The sequence below is a fragment of the Lates calcarifer genome, linkage group LG15, assembly GCF_001640805.2.
Source record: "Lates calcarifer isolate ASB-BC8 linkage group LG15, TLL_Latcal_v3, whole genome shotgun sequence".
Lineage (NCBI taxonomy): Eukaryota > Metazoa > Chordata > Actinopteri > Centropomidae > Lates > Lates calcarifer.
Window position 1 is genome coordinate 6,836,048 of NC_066847.1, and position 17,956 is coordinate 6,854,003.

At 38.7% G+C, this 17,956-nt stretch overlaps 1 protein-coding gene across 2 annotated transcripts in view; it reads left to right on the top strand.

Annotated features, from left to right (window-relative positions):
• The window catches only part of slc9a1a (solute carrier family 9 member A1a), a 31,100-nt gene extending 14,073 nt beyond the window's left edge, over positions 1–17,027 (top strand). The window contains exons 4-13 of one of the 2 annotated variants that reach the window (XM_018700002.2): positions 433–650; positions 1,830–2,032; positions 4,840–4,929; positions 6,913–6,983; positions 7,441–7,617; positions 8,910–9,036; positions 9,384–9,485; positions 10,212–10,293; positions 11,230–11,286; positions 11,761–17,027. In XM_018700002.2, coding sequence (XP_018555518.1) covers positions 433–650; positions 1,830–2,032; positions 4,840–4,929; positions 6,913–6,983; positions 7,441–7,617; positions 8,910–9,036; positions 9,384–9,485; positions 10,212–10,293; positions 11,230–11,286; positions 11,761–12,044 — 1,411 coding nt within the window. In that variant the 3' untranslated portion in view covers positions 12,045–17,027. The remainder of the gene's footprint in view (positions 1–432; positions 651–1,829; positions 2,033–4,839; positions 4,930–6,912; positions 6,984–7,440; positions 7,618–8,909; positions 9,037–9,383; positions 9,486–10,211; positions 10,294–11,229; positions 11,287–11,760) is intronic. The other variant, XM_018700003.2, reaches the window with a different exon arrangement.
• The last annotated feature ends 929 nt before the right edge of the window (positions 17,028–17,956 follow it).

The following is a 17,956-nucleotide window of genomic DNA, read 5'->3' on the forward strand; positions in this document are numbered from 1 at the left end:
AGCTTATGGGTGTGAATTCCTTTTATCATTTCTCCATAGCCAAACCAGTATTTACATGGTGGAGAATGTTGAGCAGCTGTTCCAGCTTATATAACCTGGTGTTCGTTTTTGGTCTTTGCACTTTTGACAACACATGACACAAGAATGAAATAGAGAAATGGTCACCAGACAGGGATGGAGACATCTCTGCTGGTGTCACATGTTTCCATAATTGGTGTGGAACTCAGTTTGGGTCGGCTTGAGTACTCCTTAAGTGGAAACTCTGACATTACTTTGCTTCGTTCTAATCATATGTTCCACAATTCTAACAGACATCTCAGCATATTGAACAAGACAAACAAGAAATTTAGAAAATGCAACCTTAAAATATGTCTACAACTACTCATGTCAGTATCTTTCAACTGAGCCAACATTTGCCTCCTCTCCCTCCAGGTTAATAGCATGTGGAGCAGTGATGCGCCCCTATGTGGAGGCAAATATATCCCACAAGTCCCACACTACCATCAAGTACTTCCTGAAAATGTGGAGCAGCGTCAGCGAGACTCTGATCTTCATCTTTCTGGGCGTGGCCACAGTGGACGGGCCGCACTCTTGGAACTGGACCTTCGTTACTGTTACTGTCATTCTGTGTCTGGTGGCACGGGTCATAGGTCAGTTCTACTGCAGTATTTCTCACAACTAATAAATGTAATGTTTCCATGCTGGGGTAGTAGTAGTAGTAGTAGAAGTAGTGTAAAAGGGAAATAACTGTTAACAGGCAACAGAGGAAGTTAAGGAAGTATAAATTTGCTATATCGAATGTTTTTGAGTTTTAATTCATGGGAGATCTGAGTTATTTCATGGGAGATCTATTTCAAAGGATATAAATGTATTATAGTACACAGTAGTGAGTTATAATCTGCACAACAACTTTTTTGTAATGAGCATAAAAAGGCCTTGTTCTGAAAAAGGGAACTGGGAGCACTAACTGACGGAGCAAATGTTGCCACCACTGATGATTTCCATGTTGACTTCAGGCTGTCACAAGTCCTCCTGTTGATGATTTGTCATGCAAGAGTTATTAGTATTGTCAGAGAGAGACTGAAAATGAAACAACAATGAGGTGTATTCAGTCAGGCAATCCTGAATTCTACCTTCTGCATCAGGAGCTGATGAGAATTTGAGCAAACTTTCCAAACACAAATCTGCTGTCTGTGACTGAATTGATTCGATCAGTAATCATGCTCATGTTACTGGCATTACACGATACAAAACAATTTAAATTCGTCTCGTCTTGCCAGTTAAATGGTCATTCCAATGTTTGCAGGTTTAATCATTTCTTATTAATCACATATCATTTGCACTGACTACTTTCTAAAGCATGCTTTAATGTTTTACTGTTTTAAACTGTTTTTTTTTATTTTTTTACTCTTCCAGGCAGCAGTTGATTTCCATTTATTTCACCATGATTTGAATTTCATAAAGCAGACTTTGCTAGCGATAGGTAGCTCATTAAAATAACACTATGTTTGCAGTGCAGATTGATTTAAAAAGTCAGCAGGGCATTACCATGGAGCAAAATGTTTTTGGGGTGATAAAGGAGTTATGATTTTCTCTGTGATGGACTCAGGCAAGTGAAAGATGGGGGGAAAAACGCATTCAATTTTTTTTTGGTACAGAAAGTTTTTTACTTTGACTGTCATATACTACATTCCTGTTGTCTAAACTCATTGGCAAGCCCTAGCACTGGCATCTTTTGGTATGGAAAGAATGCTATTTGACCCAGATCTGTTACATATACACAGAACACAAAACTCAACCTTATTTTCTCTTTACCTTGTTCTTCCCAGGTGTTGTTGGCCTGACTTACATCATCAACAAGTTCCGCATTGTCAAGCTGACAACCAAGGACCAGTTCATTGTGGCCTATGGTGGCCTGCGTGGTGCCATTGCCTTCTCCCTTGGCTTCTTGTTGGACCAGAATCAATTTGCCCACAGAAAGATGTTCCTCACAGCCATCATCACTGTAATCTTCTTCACAGTCTTTGTTCAGGTATGAGTGAGTAGGTTGTCTTGTTTTGTCTAAGTCTGTCTAAGTCTAAGTTTTGGTTTGAGCAGACCTTAGAGGGAGAACACTTGTCATTCAGCCTGGCTTACTGTCATGTATCCTACGTCAGATCTTAGCCTTGTTATAGGATATTGATATGACCGCAGTCAATGCATGACTTAAGTGTTAGATTATTTAAACTATTAGACATTGTTAGACCTTTTATTTGTTCTCTATTCAGAGGAAGGGTGGAGTTTACTCGCATGTTGTGTAGGGTACCCACTCATTTGCATCTGTCATCACAGACTATACTGGTTTGCAAAAGAGCTCCTTTTTGGTGTAGAATATTTGCCTTGTAAGTTGAGTTTGAATTTTCACTGACATCCCTTTTTGACTAGTACACTTAACAAAACCAATCTAGCTCAGAACAGATGTTTTGCAACCATTCAGTGAAACGTGAATCTTGTTCCTAATGTGCTGAGGATTGAACATCAAAGGAACACTCATATATTTGCAGGAAGAGGTCGGTTTGCTACTTTTTCTAAAAAAGGCCCCACTTGATGTCACATCTGTTCCTCAACCTCAAGTAGACATATTTTCTTGGTCTTTTTTTGCTCTTGAAGTAAACAGCTCCAGCTGGTTTAGGAAAATGTAATTTCATGGTGTCACTTTGAAGTATTTTGACAGACAGGTGAGTTAATTCATGCACCAAAAGTATACAGCAGGAATATTTCTAATGAATTTCTTCTCTGAGTGGACCTCAAGACAACATCCCAAAACAATACATAAAGACAAGAAAAAGACACAGGTGGTAAATGTGTACATATCAAGTTTTGTCCATTTTAAACACAGTGCACAGTATTTACTCAGACCTGTCAGATAAACCAGTCTCCCCGTAAAACTGCAGGAAGATTCTTGGACGTGCATTGGACCGAGAATGGCAGCAGCTAAAATAAAACCCCTAAGACGTGTGCCCTCTCCTCAGAGTCAAAATTAGAAACATGTTTTATTCATGCTGCTTCATTCAGCACTGGCAGTCTGATGCTGAAACAGATGCAGGAGGTAGAACATAGAGGCCCCTTTCACCTGCAATGTAGAGTTAGTTCAAAGTATAACTCTGTGTGAGTAAGACTTATATCATGTTAAAAGTCAGATTTAGGGATTATTGGACTAGTTTGTAGGCTGATTGGATGATTTTGTTTTTTGTTTTTTTTAATTGAAAACTGCCATAGGAGTAAGGCTAGGTTGGTAAGAGATTTATTTGGTTGGTAATATATTTTTATATTTATGTATATCAATCATGGAGATAACCAAACATAGAGAGCTGATTAAATTCATCACGACTGAACACAAATCTCTTGTCTAAAGGTCAGATTTTCCCGGCAAAGAAACTGAGGGTGTGACCGTGGATGATTTCCAGGTTTGTCACACAAGTTGTCATGGAAAAGAGTGGTTGAATTTTGGCCAAAATTAGAAAACTGCTACATTTCACTCCCTATTCTTACATTTTTTAAAATTGTTCTGGTGTTAAGTGAGACTTGAACATCAGATATCCATGATATATTAACTCTCTACTTGTTTAGGGTGAAAGAAAGCCATTTAATACCCTTGTATCTTATTTGGAATAAGCATGAAGTGATAAAAGGCAGGTTCCTTTGCATACTTGTCTCGTAGCAGGATAGGTTGTTACTAAAGAGCAGGAATCTTCTGTCATCCACTTCAGGCTATTACAGTTAACCAGATGGCTGGCTTAATCTCTTTAAGAAGCTGAATGATACACTCAAGCCTTTAGGTGCAGACAGGCACACACATACACATGCTGGTTATAACCCAACAGTAGCCAAATATCAGACTGATGTTTGATCTTGGGTTCCTGGGGCCATTTTGTTGTGGCTATGCATTTTTCTTAATCCTGTTGACATCTGACCAAAAATAGATGATATAATTACACATCAAGATATTCCTAGTGAAGAAAAAGGTGTTTGTGTCAGGATCGAAAAGAAAGCTTTTATTTGAGTTCATTTATCACCTGAGTGTGCTTATGAAAATAACAGGTTTAAGAAACATTAACTTCTGCTTTACAGCCATATACACAGGAACAAACACACAGGGCGTGCACTTCATCAAAAGACTTTTAATAAGTTGTTTTTGTTATTTGGATGCACTTGTACACACAAGTTGTGTTTATGATCACTTTCCTCTTGAGAATATATTCACAGTCATCACAATGAAAGCCCCATACTAACTAGGGTTTGCTTAACTGTCACTGAAATTGCATCACACTATGTATAGACACAACATCCTAGTTTTAGCAGTTTAGGATTTCCGTTAAGCTCACAAGCTCATTCACTTGTTCTCACAAGTCAACATCTCTTTTCCTTACATCAAAGAATGTATGGCCAGGAAACAACAGTGGGCACACAATAATGTTATTGTTTTGTATTATTTACTACTAGAAGGATTTCACTATGTTTATAAGTTTTCTCAAGTTGTGACCCTCTAAAGTGGTGAAAGATTTACAGGAAAGACAGCAGATTTGTTGAGAAAAGTTGTGTAAAAACCTGCAACACTACGATACATGACCTGATGAGCTGATATCAGAGTATAGAGAGTGCTGGTTTGTTTTATACATCATTTTTACATACAGAAAGATCATAAGAATATTACAAATACAAGTTTAAGAGTCCTTATCCACATGTAATCTTCTCATCTCTCTCTGACACAGACTAGGGAATATTTTTATTTCTATCTTTAGCTAAGGTCAGGCTGTGTTTACAGTGAATAATTTTTTGTTCCTTTCATTTGTTTTGCAGGGTATGACCATCAAACCCCTGGTGGAGTTGCTGGCAGTGAAGAAGAAACAGGAGGCCAAGCGCTCGATTAATGAGGAAATCCACACCCAAGTAAAACCCTTTTGCCCTTCAACTATCCCCAGCCTTCATTGTCATGAGCTGATGATGTCTTGATGATTCATATATATGAATGACACAGAGGATTTCTGTATGCATCTGAGAAAGCACAGGATATGGTCTGCATAAATTAATGCGATACATGTAGGAAATACTGATAGATTCATCAACTTCCTCTTTTATGTTTGCCTTCCTGTCATGTTTTTATTTTCTCACAGCATAGACTGGTACAGAAATATTAATAATACTGATAATTTCGCAATTTACACCATTCTCTGAATTTAGAAATACACAGCAATTGCATAAATAATAACATTTTCACAATGATGTCAGTTGTAGATATGTAAAATATGTTTATCAAATTTTGATTGCTGCTTCCACCTACTGGCCATGTGGCGGTACTTCAGCTCATTTACTGTGGAGTTCAGGGTACTGGTACAGCATAATGGATATCAATCCACAGAGTTTCATCATGACTTGATTCTGAATGATTGTGTCGCACAATTCTATGATGGCAGCCTTTTGCAAGCTAGTTAAATATACCTTGAACACACAGAGCTTCTTGTGTCCACAGTATTTGCTAGTCAAGCACATTTGTGAGTGACCACCACAAATGGTCCACAACCTTTTTAAAGCTATTAATACAGGTCAGGTAAGCACACATACACACCCACCCACCCACCCACCCCTCTCTAGGGCATTGCAGTGAGTCACCAGTGCTCGAGGCTAGAAGAGGCTGTCTTAACGGCTTCTCCTCCACTGTAAAACAACAGTAATTAGAGTCAACGGAGCTGGCTAACTACACAGTCCTACTGGGCTACAACGTGGAGTTGAATCCAAATTGAGTGGTACACAGACCTCTGGTATGGAGGCTATGAATTTATTGATGTATTCACTCATTCATTTATTTATTTATTCATTCTAGGCAATAGCTATACCTATTCCCCTACCTGGGGATGCCACATATCCTTTCAAATGCCTTTTAGACACACAGTCAAGTACACTTAAACTGTATGTTTATATGATAAAAGCTTCACAATGATCATGGTGTCACAATTGGGGTGGGGTGGGGGGTGGTGGTGGGGGGGATAAATGCTATACGCAACACACTGTACAGTGCACTGTATGGTCCATCACAATGATATTGCTACGAAAAAGAAAAACTGACCACTTGAGCTCTTTTTAGCACAGCAGCAAGTACACCTATGCCTTCAAATGTCAGACTGGTGAAAGGAAAAGCTCCAGAGAACGACACATCTGTGACTTTTTAAAACAAGACTTTTTCACCCCCACAGTGTTGGGGAGTTTTTATATAAATCAGTCACTTCTGACAAAGCAGCAGTAAACTCTATGGCTCTCCTTAATGACTTGTTCCCATAGCAACATTGTCTGTCAGACTCTCATCTGCAGGCTTAGTCAGAGCACTAGGGCGACCTGGTCGGATGGCTGCAGTCTGAACAACAAATGCAGCGGTACATTTCTCTGGTTCTCTGAGCAGGCCTGCTGCCACGGTTGATAAACGCTGTCCAATCAATCACCTGGTCGCCGTTGCTGGTTTCCTTGCATGGATTCCATTTTAAAGAGCTTGTCGCCTGCTGCTGTTGCTAATAATGTTGGCACAGTGGTGAAGCAAAGAAGTGCAAAAAGATGCAGCTGACTAATGTGGCACCAGAGTCCCTGTAATCATTGGTAATAACGTTGTTAATCATAAACTATGGTTTATACATCAAAAACACATTTTGCCTCCAAGAGGTAACAGTGTTTGCCCAATTAAATTTCCTTAAATGGCACTGTACTACAGCAGATGTAACATAGACTCTGGAAAATAATATATATTAGATCCAACTTTGCTCTCAGGCACAATCATCCTCAGAAAAAGCTGGGGGCCAGTTTCAGAGTCTGGTGCAATCTGGAATGTGTTTTCTGTCTGTTCAAAAACTTTTAAAGATGATTTTCTGTTTTCTTCTTAATACCCAGTTCCTCGACCACCTGCTGACTGGAATTGAGGACATCTGTGGACACTATGGACACCACCACTGGAAGGACAAGTATGACTTCTACAGTGGAAAGACATTACAGCTTGTAGTCGTCAGAGAACTCAGGCTGCATTATTTTCATCCCTAATTAATCCTTCAGCTACAAAATGACAAATGCTCATAAATTACCCCCAAAAAGCAAATTTTTGATTCAGAGAAACTGGGATTATGAAATGTTTGACATTTTTACTCAGTGAGTGGCTTATATTATTAATTAATCATCAAAGTTGTCATTGATTAATTTTCTGTCATAATCAGCTAATTATTCGAGCCCTAGAGAGAATACACATTAACTATGGCTATAAATGTAAAATTATTTCTGACGGTGATTAATTCCCCAGTTTATTTTTTCTGTATAATTTACACACTCTGTGCAACCTCTCTCTCCACTCTCTGCCCTGCTCTTACCCCTGGGTCTCTTTTATCCCTCTGTTTCTGTTTCCATCTGTCGCACCTTTCCTCCTCCCAGACTGAACCGCTTCAATAAGAAGTATGTGAAGAAGTGCCTGATTGCAGGCGAGCGCTCCAAGGAGCCGCAGCTCATCGCCTTCTATCACAAGATGGAGATGAAACAGGCCATTGAGCTGGTGGAGAGTGGAGGGGGTGTCAAGCTGCCTTCTGCTGTGCCTTCCACCGTTTCCATGCAGTGAGTGTTGGAGTCTTTACATCATAATGCCAAACTGCCCAAATAATCTATATTTTATATATTGAACAATGTGAAAGGAGTCACTCATAGTGATAAACCTCCAGAAAATTATTAAATGAGTCTGCAGCTTCCCCTGATTTTACTAAGTGAGTTTTAGCTTATAGTATACTGTTTTACTTCATTCTCACTGCTGTCCTAGCCTTGTTTTTAGTCATAGCAGGAACCTATTTTCAGAGGAGAAGCTCTAAAAATCTATATATAACCATATTTTCACCCCACTATTGACTGTTATAATTGACTGTGATATCTCAATTACACAGTAGTACTGTCAGATTCCAGATGTGAAAAAACCCATAAACCACTGTAGTTTCTATTAAGCTGTAAATGTAACAGAAAATAACAGTTAATTTTTAATGAGGATATAAGAGAGGCTTTAATGACTTCCTGAGTTTTAGTTCTTTTTTCCAGTTAAATAGCTTGAAAATTTCTTTTTAATGAGGAATTGTATCCACAGGTGTCAGGGTGTTTTTCGACATCTCACAGGTTTGTGGCTTTGGAGGTAGAGAGGTCGGCCGGTTCTGTGATGAACACTGAAGTGTTACATTTTTGAGCTGTTTCATAACTAGTAACAGTACTGTCAACATCATTTTCTTTCATGTTCCATCTAACAAATGATGAAGAGTGTAACCTTTAAAAAACTTCTTGTAAGCATCTGCACAGGCCTCAGTAATTTCACACCGGCAGTCACATGTAATCACTGATAATTTGTCAAATCAAGCTTTGGTCAATTTTAATATCCAGTGCAAGTGCATGAGTGAATCTTTGCTAAATGTAAGTAAGAGCTGGAGAAACTTGGATACACAAGTGGGAATATTTTTTCCTCGGTATTAGTTTGATCACAGCAGAAAAGATTTCCTCTCCATTAAGCTGCACTCAATCGAAGGATAGACACACGTGTCAGATAAATTAACTCAGTAAGAACAGAAACAGAAAGAGCTAATGTTAGCTCTAATGTTCCCAGGTAAATTACTTTCCTTGGTCTATTTAATAAGTTGGCTGCTCACTGGCAGCTCACCCAAGAAGAAACTTGTTCCCAGGCATCTGAACATTAGATACCTGGAGAAAATATTATGGAAACTGCCCGTCAGCGATTTGATTATTTTATCACAATAGATAATTGTGTTTACACAAAAGCAAACATGACAGGCTTGACATGTTGCCATGTCTCCGAACTGTTTTCCACTGGTCTGTGATACAAAACCTGAGATACCTTTTTCCTGTGTATTTCTCAGGAACATCCAGCCCAAGAAGCCTCCTCCTGCTAAGGCTGCAGAGAGAGCTCTGCCGCAGCTGCCAAAAGGCCGAGAGGAGGAGATCAGGAAGATCCTCAGGAGTAACCTTCAGAGGACACGACAGAGGGTAATACTGCTGCTATATGAACAGACAGATTATTACAAGTGCTTTTCTTCTTCGTCTATCTGCCATATTACTTTATAGTGTATTGATTAAATCAGTAGCTCTGCTCATACATTAGCGAATACTGAATTAAAAATTGTTCCCGTGTGGTGATCATGGCCTGAGGAAAAACACTGTAGTAGTCTGATATGAAGTTCAACACATTCTTACTGTTCTCCTCTTTACATTTTTATCATTGCTCCTGCAGTTCTTTGAAATAGAACAGAAACAGAAACATATTTTTTCATATGTTTTAACTTTCATTTGTTAACCATTAAATTGTTCCTTAAACTGTGTCTTTTCTTTCTCAGCTGCGCTCCTACAACAGACACACTCTGGTGGCTGATCCATATGAAGATGGATTTAGTGACTTACTCATTAAGAAGCAAAAGATGATTGAGCTGGAGAAGAAGGTATGATCATCAGTCTCAGTGAAGGCAATGCAAAACATTTTGTTGATTAGAAGGACACTGAAGAAATTAAAGAATTTTAAGAACTTTCAGGTGGTACCATAGCAGTCTGTCACAGCAACTGTTATGCAGTCTAGATTATAGGTTTTTTTTAGAGGCTATATTACACAAAGAGGCATGTGGTATAAAACCAACAGATAAAGAGCAGCTTTTCTCGTTTCATATCGGGCCACCAGCAGCTAAGTGATTCAGCTGAAACTATGATTTGTGTTCTAATTAGAGTCCACCTTCAGTCTCCTAAATTAATTTTCTCGACGCAAATGGGGGCTGATTTATTTGCACGGTTGAGTGGCCCTACTACAAACCTCCATTTCATCAGCCTGTAATTACATAATGAAAATAGACTCTTGTTTTGGTTAAATCAAATGTGCTAGAAGCCACTGTAGACTGTAGAGGAGGATTTCTGCAGAGACCAACAAAACAGCACATAATTATAATGAAGTTTCTCCAAGATATTGATTAATGGGGAATTACTGAACTGTTTATGTTTGGCAGTGGTACTTCCCAAACAAGGGAATGAGGCACCAAATGTATTTCTTCTCATTTTTCTATAATCTTAGCTTTGTATATTAGTGATAGCAAATGTTTATGGAAGCTGCATGATATAACTGATCACACATAAAAGGCTAAATCATTCCATAAACAAACAATGTCTTGGTGTTTTCCTAGATAAAAGAGATGAATAACTACCTGACGGTGCCTGCTGCTCCTCCTGACTCCCCGACCATGTGTAGAGCCAGACTGGCCTCAGGTAAACACATTCGTATTAGCCACAGCCAAATGCAAACACTCAATATCTACCATCATTTTACTGTCAGGTAACACCTGAAACAAGGGGAGAAATTCACCATGTCAGTGATGAGACTACGCAGGTATATCGCAGGAACGGTATGATGGAAAATATTAGCAGTTTGAGATCTTGACTTTTTCAAATCACGGTTTACCTCGAAACTGGTACTCGGTATCACAATAGGGTAGCGCATTCTATCAGGTATCGTGATAGGGTAGTGCGTTCTGTCAGGTAGAAAATATCTCTCACATTGAGGCATGGGCCAGTATGAGATTCTGATTGTATGATAACCTTAAACAAAAATATCACAGTTTCGCGGTATTACAATTAAAGCTCTAAAATAAGTTATTTTCACATGCCTGGTAAGAAAAACTTTTTTTCCCTGATTATAATCTATTTTATTTTTAAACAACACAGAATGTTTGGAACATTAGTGAAGATGTTTGTTAAATTGAAATAATAAAATAATATAAAATCCCTTCCGGGAGCCTAAACCTGCAGCTCAACAAGCTCAGAACATAAAGAATTGATTTTTTTCTGTTTTTTTTTTTTTTTTTTTAACACAAACAAAACCAAATAAACTTTGTCTTTGACAAGTCAATTTAACCGGGGTGGGGGGCAGCTTACACCGTAGGAACGGTATGATGGAAAATATCAGTGGTTTTGTAACCTTGACTTTTTCAAACCACTGTATACCTTGAAACCGGTAACTGGCCCATGCCTAGATTGGACCCACAGGGATCAGACAGAGGCTCACAAAACAGCATTCACAAAACAGTAAACACTGTACAAAGCACTGCTTTTCTTCACAGCTGCAGCAAGAGATATTTCCCCACTAATGGAAACATGTTTGCATGTGCCAGCCAGCATGTAAACCAGTGTGTGGTTTCATTTTAGGCAGAGATACTGATTTCAAACCTGCTCAGCAGCAGAAAGGGAACAAAATCTGTCCAGGTATGTAGTCAGTGTAGAGAAGATTTATTTTTCAGTTGTGATAACCCAGCAGCAGTCCTAACATGCATGCTTTAATTATCCTGCTTGTTAACATATCATTAATTATTCATCACTAACAAGGGTAAGTCATGCCATGATTGACAAGGAGGAATTCAGAGGATTAATTTTAGCCAAGGAAGTCTTGCTGTTTTCAGGTTACAGTAATCCAGCATGTGTTGCATTATAAATGAATGAAACTCACTTTGCTTTATTTTCGTTGTATTGTGAAGTATCTGGAAAGCCTGCTGTTGTCTAGTTTGTGCAGTGATGGTACAGTGATAGTTTTGTTGACCTCAGTGTTTGTTGTTCACATTTTCCTCTCCTTTTACACCATGTGTTCTTGCACGCTGATGGAATGACTGAATGATATTAGATCCCTTTTTAAAGCCCTGTTAAAGCTAATTTGCTTGTATTGTGTCCCTGTGCTGCCTATAGACCCCCAAGCCTACAGCATGAAGCCAGTGTCTGACAGCGTGCCGGTCATCCAGGTAGACCTGGCCTCCCCTCAGTCTCCGGACTCTGTCAATGTAATGGATGAGTTCAGGCGGGCCAATCAGGAGGAGGACCAGGGCCTGATGATGAAGCCTCCCCAGGGGTCGAGTGGATCTAACAAGCCAGGCGAGGCAGACACAACCAGAGATCAGCAGAGGCTGATGAGGTGTCTCAGCGACCCTGGTCCCAGTGCAGACGAGGACGAGGACGAACCCTTCCTGCCTTAATACGGCAGACTGGATAAGGAGAGATCAGGCTGCATGCCCACCCTCTCTGGTCCGAGGAGAGAGGGCTGCTTCACTGCTCTGCTCCAAATGATCTTTTTGGTTCAGAAACCAGACAAGCCAAAACTGCTAATGCTGTACAAACCAGAAACTAAAAGCAAACAGAGATTGCCTGAGAAGAAAAAAAAAGAGCCATTAGTTTGTTATTGTCATTGCTCTTTATTTTTGTAGACAGGATTTGAACAGCAGTCGCTGCTATCTGAGAGTTGGTGGAGTTTATGATCGATACATTCAGGAAAGAACTATGCATTACCAAAGGTCTGGACTGTTCTAGTGTCAGGCAGTGTTGTTTTTACTTTAGTGACAGATGATTTTTCTTTCTTAATGATTGCATAGTATTCTAGTTTTGTTTGTGATTTTGCAACTTTTCTGTCTTTAGAGCTAAATTCTCTGAGATATGCTGGTTCTCTAGTCCTAATCAACAAAGCAAACCACTTCAGTCCAGTTTTCACTTTCACACATAGCACTTGAGTTCTTTAATTCTTTCACTTGAAATTGCTGGATATCCAAACTTTTAGTGTAGCTAGTTGAAAATATTTTTGCCTTATTTTACATCAAATTTTTCACTTGGTGCGTTTTTATCTCTTTGTCGTTTTTTAAAAAGCATTTTAATTTCAGGAGGGACTAACATCTGTTTGTAATCAGAGTTTGTTCCAGTGTTCGTTGGATGTAGGTTAAAGCTGGATGTATTTAGTCACTGTGCAAACCACTGTGTAAAAGACCCACAGTTCTTCATGGTCACGCTTACAGACTTGCAGCCTTGTCCTACGGCTGTGGAGGGAATTTATGTAGACTTGAAAAATTCCTCAGTGCTGTATAAAATAGTTTTGACCTACAAGTGTGGAGCGAAGCTGAGCGTTAGGAAATGTTGTGAGACATTCAGTGATGCGGCACAGATGTTGTGATGTCAGCCATCATGCTTGATTCCCCATCCAAATCTTCTGCAGTTAAATCACATGTCGTCATGTCGTGTTTCTGTGTAGATGTTTTATGTTTTACCTCGGTTTAGAACACCCTTTAAAACTCCGTTAAGCAGGTGTGGAGATGTTAGAGTAGATTTCTCTCTTAATAAAGTTGTAATGACACTCATCACCTTCACAATCCGCCTATTTTAAACTTTTAGACCACAAGAGCTGATTTTAATGTATCACATCTAAATGCTCCATACTCACTATCTTTTACATGCCTTTTTGCATTCTCTAGTTTTTTACTGGCCTTTATAAAAAGCATCTGTGTCCTTCATTGCAGGACATGATAAGTGAAGGTTAGTTTGTACAGGAATCCATCCACACCATCTAACCTTCTTGAAATCTAAGACTGTAGGCATGTTGTGGCAAAAAAGTAATTCTATGCAGTATAGACATGTTAAATATGTAAATTAATTATAATATCCTATATTTATGAATACCCTTTAAAACTGAAGTCTTGTAATCTTGTAAACATGCAAAACACTGAAGGAAACCAATGCTAAAGTCAAAGCTAAAATCAAATACGGGCATTAAGACATACGGTTATAAAAAACAGTTCACTAGAATCTTTGCACATCTGAGCAAGACTCAAAAGTTACCTGCAGGCACGGCAGCGTAGTCTAGAATTATGTTGGTACCGTAACTCATTCTCTTGTACAGTGTGTATGATAGTAAGTGTAAAATACATTGCATGTCTTTTTTATACAGCTGCTCATTGAATTGGAGTATGACATACATTTGCATTTAACTTTTGTCAGAGACACAGGCAACATTTCATTTTTTCTACATTCAGGCAAAACAGCAGCCTAGTGCCACAGCCAATAACAATTAGATTTTAAACCCATGAGTATTTCTTTCACCATGTTTATTATCTCTTGACATCACTACAAAAAGAGTGTAGTCTCTCCATAGAGGGCATCTAAAGAGCAAACTTCTGCTTTGAAACCCTAGCTGACTGAAGTAGCTCCAGTGAGTCACTGTTCCACTTTTCTGGCTGTTTTCTAAGTGTTAGTGACCATTGAATCCTTCCTGATCCTCTTACATTCAGAAGGCTCACATTACAGCTGAAGGGAAAAAGCAGAAGAACCTGACAGGCTCCTTCATTTCCCTCAAATTGTCTTTTTTTAAATGGCTTGCTATGGTTACTGTAGCAAGGGTATTAGGATATTTTGTCCGTGCTCACATACACTTATGTAAATCTGGGTGTATGTATGCGAAACGTGCACTGTAGGCAAGTGTGTTCGGTCCCTTTCTTGCCTTCAACACTTTTCCTGCTTCCCAATTTCAAAAAGGATAATTGCAGCTGAGAGATGGGAGGGCCAGACCTTAAAGCATCTCATTTCCCCCCCTCCATCTCGACCAAATTGAATTTCCTTTCGGAAAATGTCCAAGTGTCGGAGTGGGAGAAGTGTGCTGGAAATGTCAACAGGGATGAGGTCAAAGAAAGGAGGGTTGTTAAAAACCCTGGAATGACTACGGCAAATGACAGGTGGTCATTCTTCCCATCCTCAGATCCTCCTTTTATTGTTGCTTAAAGGACAGTGACATTTATGCGCAGCGTTACATTTACAAGGTTCTAAAATGGTGTATAAACTCCAGCTGCAGAATCCCAGAGAACTCTCTCTGTCTGACTGGATGCTTTCACAGAAAATGGAAATTTTCTATATCATCTTTCCCCATGCTAAGTGATTTGGCCTTCATTTTGTTACTCTCTCATTCTGTAGAGACTTTTAAGTAGGTTTCAGGAAGGTTACAGCCAGTAATGCATCTCTAGACATAGTCCCACTTATGAATGTGTGTAGATATGTGAATGCAAAGTGGAGTAATTCCCTGAAAAAATATGCATACTCTGCAAGGGAGTTTTATTTTTCATATCAAAATGGATACATGGGGACATGATCAAATAGAGGGAAACCAAAATCCTCCACTTAAAATAAAAACAATCCGCAAACACAGACACCATATCCCCAATGATTTTATTCCAAAGACTTTCTTTCTCAGAAAGAAAAGAAATGCTATTTTCATACTTTTCCTTTTTACACCAAATGCATCTTTTTGCACAAACATTCTCACACTCCTTGGAGGGAAATGTTTGGTGCACCTTAATCTGAAGCCATACAGCCTGTAGAAGAACCTATTTTTTTCTACTCATATATTCAAATGTCATACACATCATTTTGCCTTTGTTTTGTTCCACAACTTACAAAGCAAACAAATGTCTTTACATTTAAATCACTTGTGTCTTCTTTGCTTATTTTTTCAAATGAATGCTTTCTGTTCTCAATTTAAAATTGCCACACTGGATTTTTTATTTTCTTTCAATGGTGAATCGTTTTTAAGTCGTGGCAGTTGTTTTTCATTGAATGTGTTGGACTAAATTGCAATGTCAACACTGTTGCCTCACCAGCATTCACTTCAGCTTTGTGATGCTTTGTTCTTCTGTGCGCTTAAAAATGCTTCATGTGCTTTACTTGTTCAGCTGCTTTTTTGTACAAAGACCTTTTTTGGCTTTACAGGGATATCTGAGTCCCTTTTTTATTGCGTGAGTACTTTATTGGGAGTCATGTAGATTATAGTACTCCGTCAGAGATACAGAGGTTTTAGGCTTCATTGTTTTTTTTCCCCCCATCTCATGTTTACCTGTAACCCAAAGTTTGTACTGTGGAGTTCAGGTTCTGGCTTCACATAGTAGAAACAAGCTGAATTTTACAACTACTGCTCTCAAGTTTCATGCTCAAATTCATTGCTACTAAAGATAAATTGTTCCACTGGGAAAAGTAAAGGAGGGCATCGATTACAATCAGCCACACAAGCTGGTAAATAACTCCTTACTTTAAGGTCACACTGGTGTTTTTGCATCTTTTAGATTTGTGTTTTTTCCCTACAATCCAGGCAGCCAATAGCTTCCTGTCATTTCCTGCAACATAACATATCTCTATAAAGACTAAACTTGCTTCAGATCCAGATTCAAATAGAGGTTGTCTCAGAGGTTGAAAAAAACACAGATCCAATATTTTAAACTATAAACTTTAAACTATAGTGTGCTTTGAAATAAATGCTCAGCGTTCATTTGGTATTTCATAATTTGTACAACATGGACTAAAATATGCAAAAACATTGGCATGGTCCTTTAAGTACTGTAAGATTGGACCAGCCTGGCAGTGCAGGACTAATAGTTGCTTGCGGATGAACATTAGACAAATACTGTCAATTATAAAAGGCTGTAATCACAGTGTGACGCACATGCACGTCATCAACATAATGACCTTGTAGTGTCATTACTCCACCGCTCCCTCATTTACCTCATCGTTCTCCGAATTTGCCTAACCCCGGCTTCTGTCGTGCTCCGCCACTTTCACCACACACCGAGCACTTTAACAAATCAGTACCTTTATCTCGAAACACTGATAGAGAGCAATAAGTGGCTTTAATGTAGTGTACACTTCATTTGTGGCAATCAGGTGACACATCCCAGGGAAAAGGAATGTACTTCATGATGGGCCTTATAAATGGATGGGGTTTCTGTTTTTAAAGTCCTAAGGCAAAGAAGCTGGGATTTTAAATTCTGGCAAAGGCTGTGCTGTGACTCAACGATGGAGTGGATTATATTTCCCTTTTACACATATTTTGTGCCGTTTATCTTCGTGTTTGTTGAATTTATGTGTAAGTCAATTACTTGCAGTTTGCAAATTTTAATTTTGCAATAATTAAAAGATTTGTTTTATTTTATATACACATGACTGGAAATACAGTATATATGAATTTAAAAAAATGTGTTAGAAATTTATTATAATGATGTACAAATCCGAATCTGAAAGATAATGATAAAGTGTGCACTTTCTTGTTTATTAATCTTTAGCTTTCAGCATTCCATTCCTGTAATGACCAGTGAAAACTAACAACCAGAGATTAACTACATCAGAAACTATATACCAAATTAAAGTTTTACTTTATAGCGCTGCTGTGTCCATGTATCATGATTTCTGAAAGACTTTTCTTTAGTTTTCAGTTTATTTAGACCCAAAAAGAGAGGGAAAAACTTGTTCTAAATGCATCTTTCAGTTCTGAGGAGATTCAGATGTAAAGGAACAGTGCAGCATTTTAGGAAATTTGCGGTCTTTGAGGTGAAGACTGGTATCACTCTCATGGTTGTATGGTAAATAAGAAGCTACCACTTGCAGCCGGTTAGCGTAGCTCAGCATAAAGACTGTAAACAGGGGGAAACAGCTGCCTGGCTCTGTGTAATAGTAACAAAATCCAAGAACAAGCACCTCTTAAGCTCATCAAAGTGTACTATTGTGATAATGTGTAAGTAGACTTTTATGTTAACTGTTGAAGGTGGAGCTAGTTTAAAGACTTTACATACTTTAAAATTATTATTTTTTCTATGTAAAATCTGAATCTGCTAAGTAGCTACTACAGATAAACAACTGTGGTGATGTAGCTGGCTAAGATGGAGCTAAATATACCTGTTTTTATCTGTTTAATTTCCAGTATAACAGTACTGACCATTGCAATTTGAAGTGAAGTAAAAAGTGCCATATTTAACTCCAAATGTGGTGTAGCAGGAATATAAATTCATCCATTGATATTATTATGGCCAAGTACCAACAATTATACTTGAGTAAATGTACTTAGTTACTTTCCAGCACAGCACACCAGCAGGTATCTTACCACCACAAAGTATCCTTGAGCTGTTGTGTAAGAATGTATAAGGAAGGGGACAACACACAAAGATAACTTCCCTGCAGGATCAACACAGCTGTGTGAACCTGTAATAACCTTTTCTGGCCAGAAGGGAGAGTGAGTGCTGCACATTGTAATTACAATAAAATCATCCAGCATTCAGTGCTCTGAAAACAGACACCACAGAACGAGTCCCAAAAG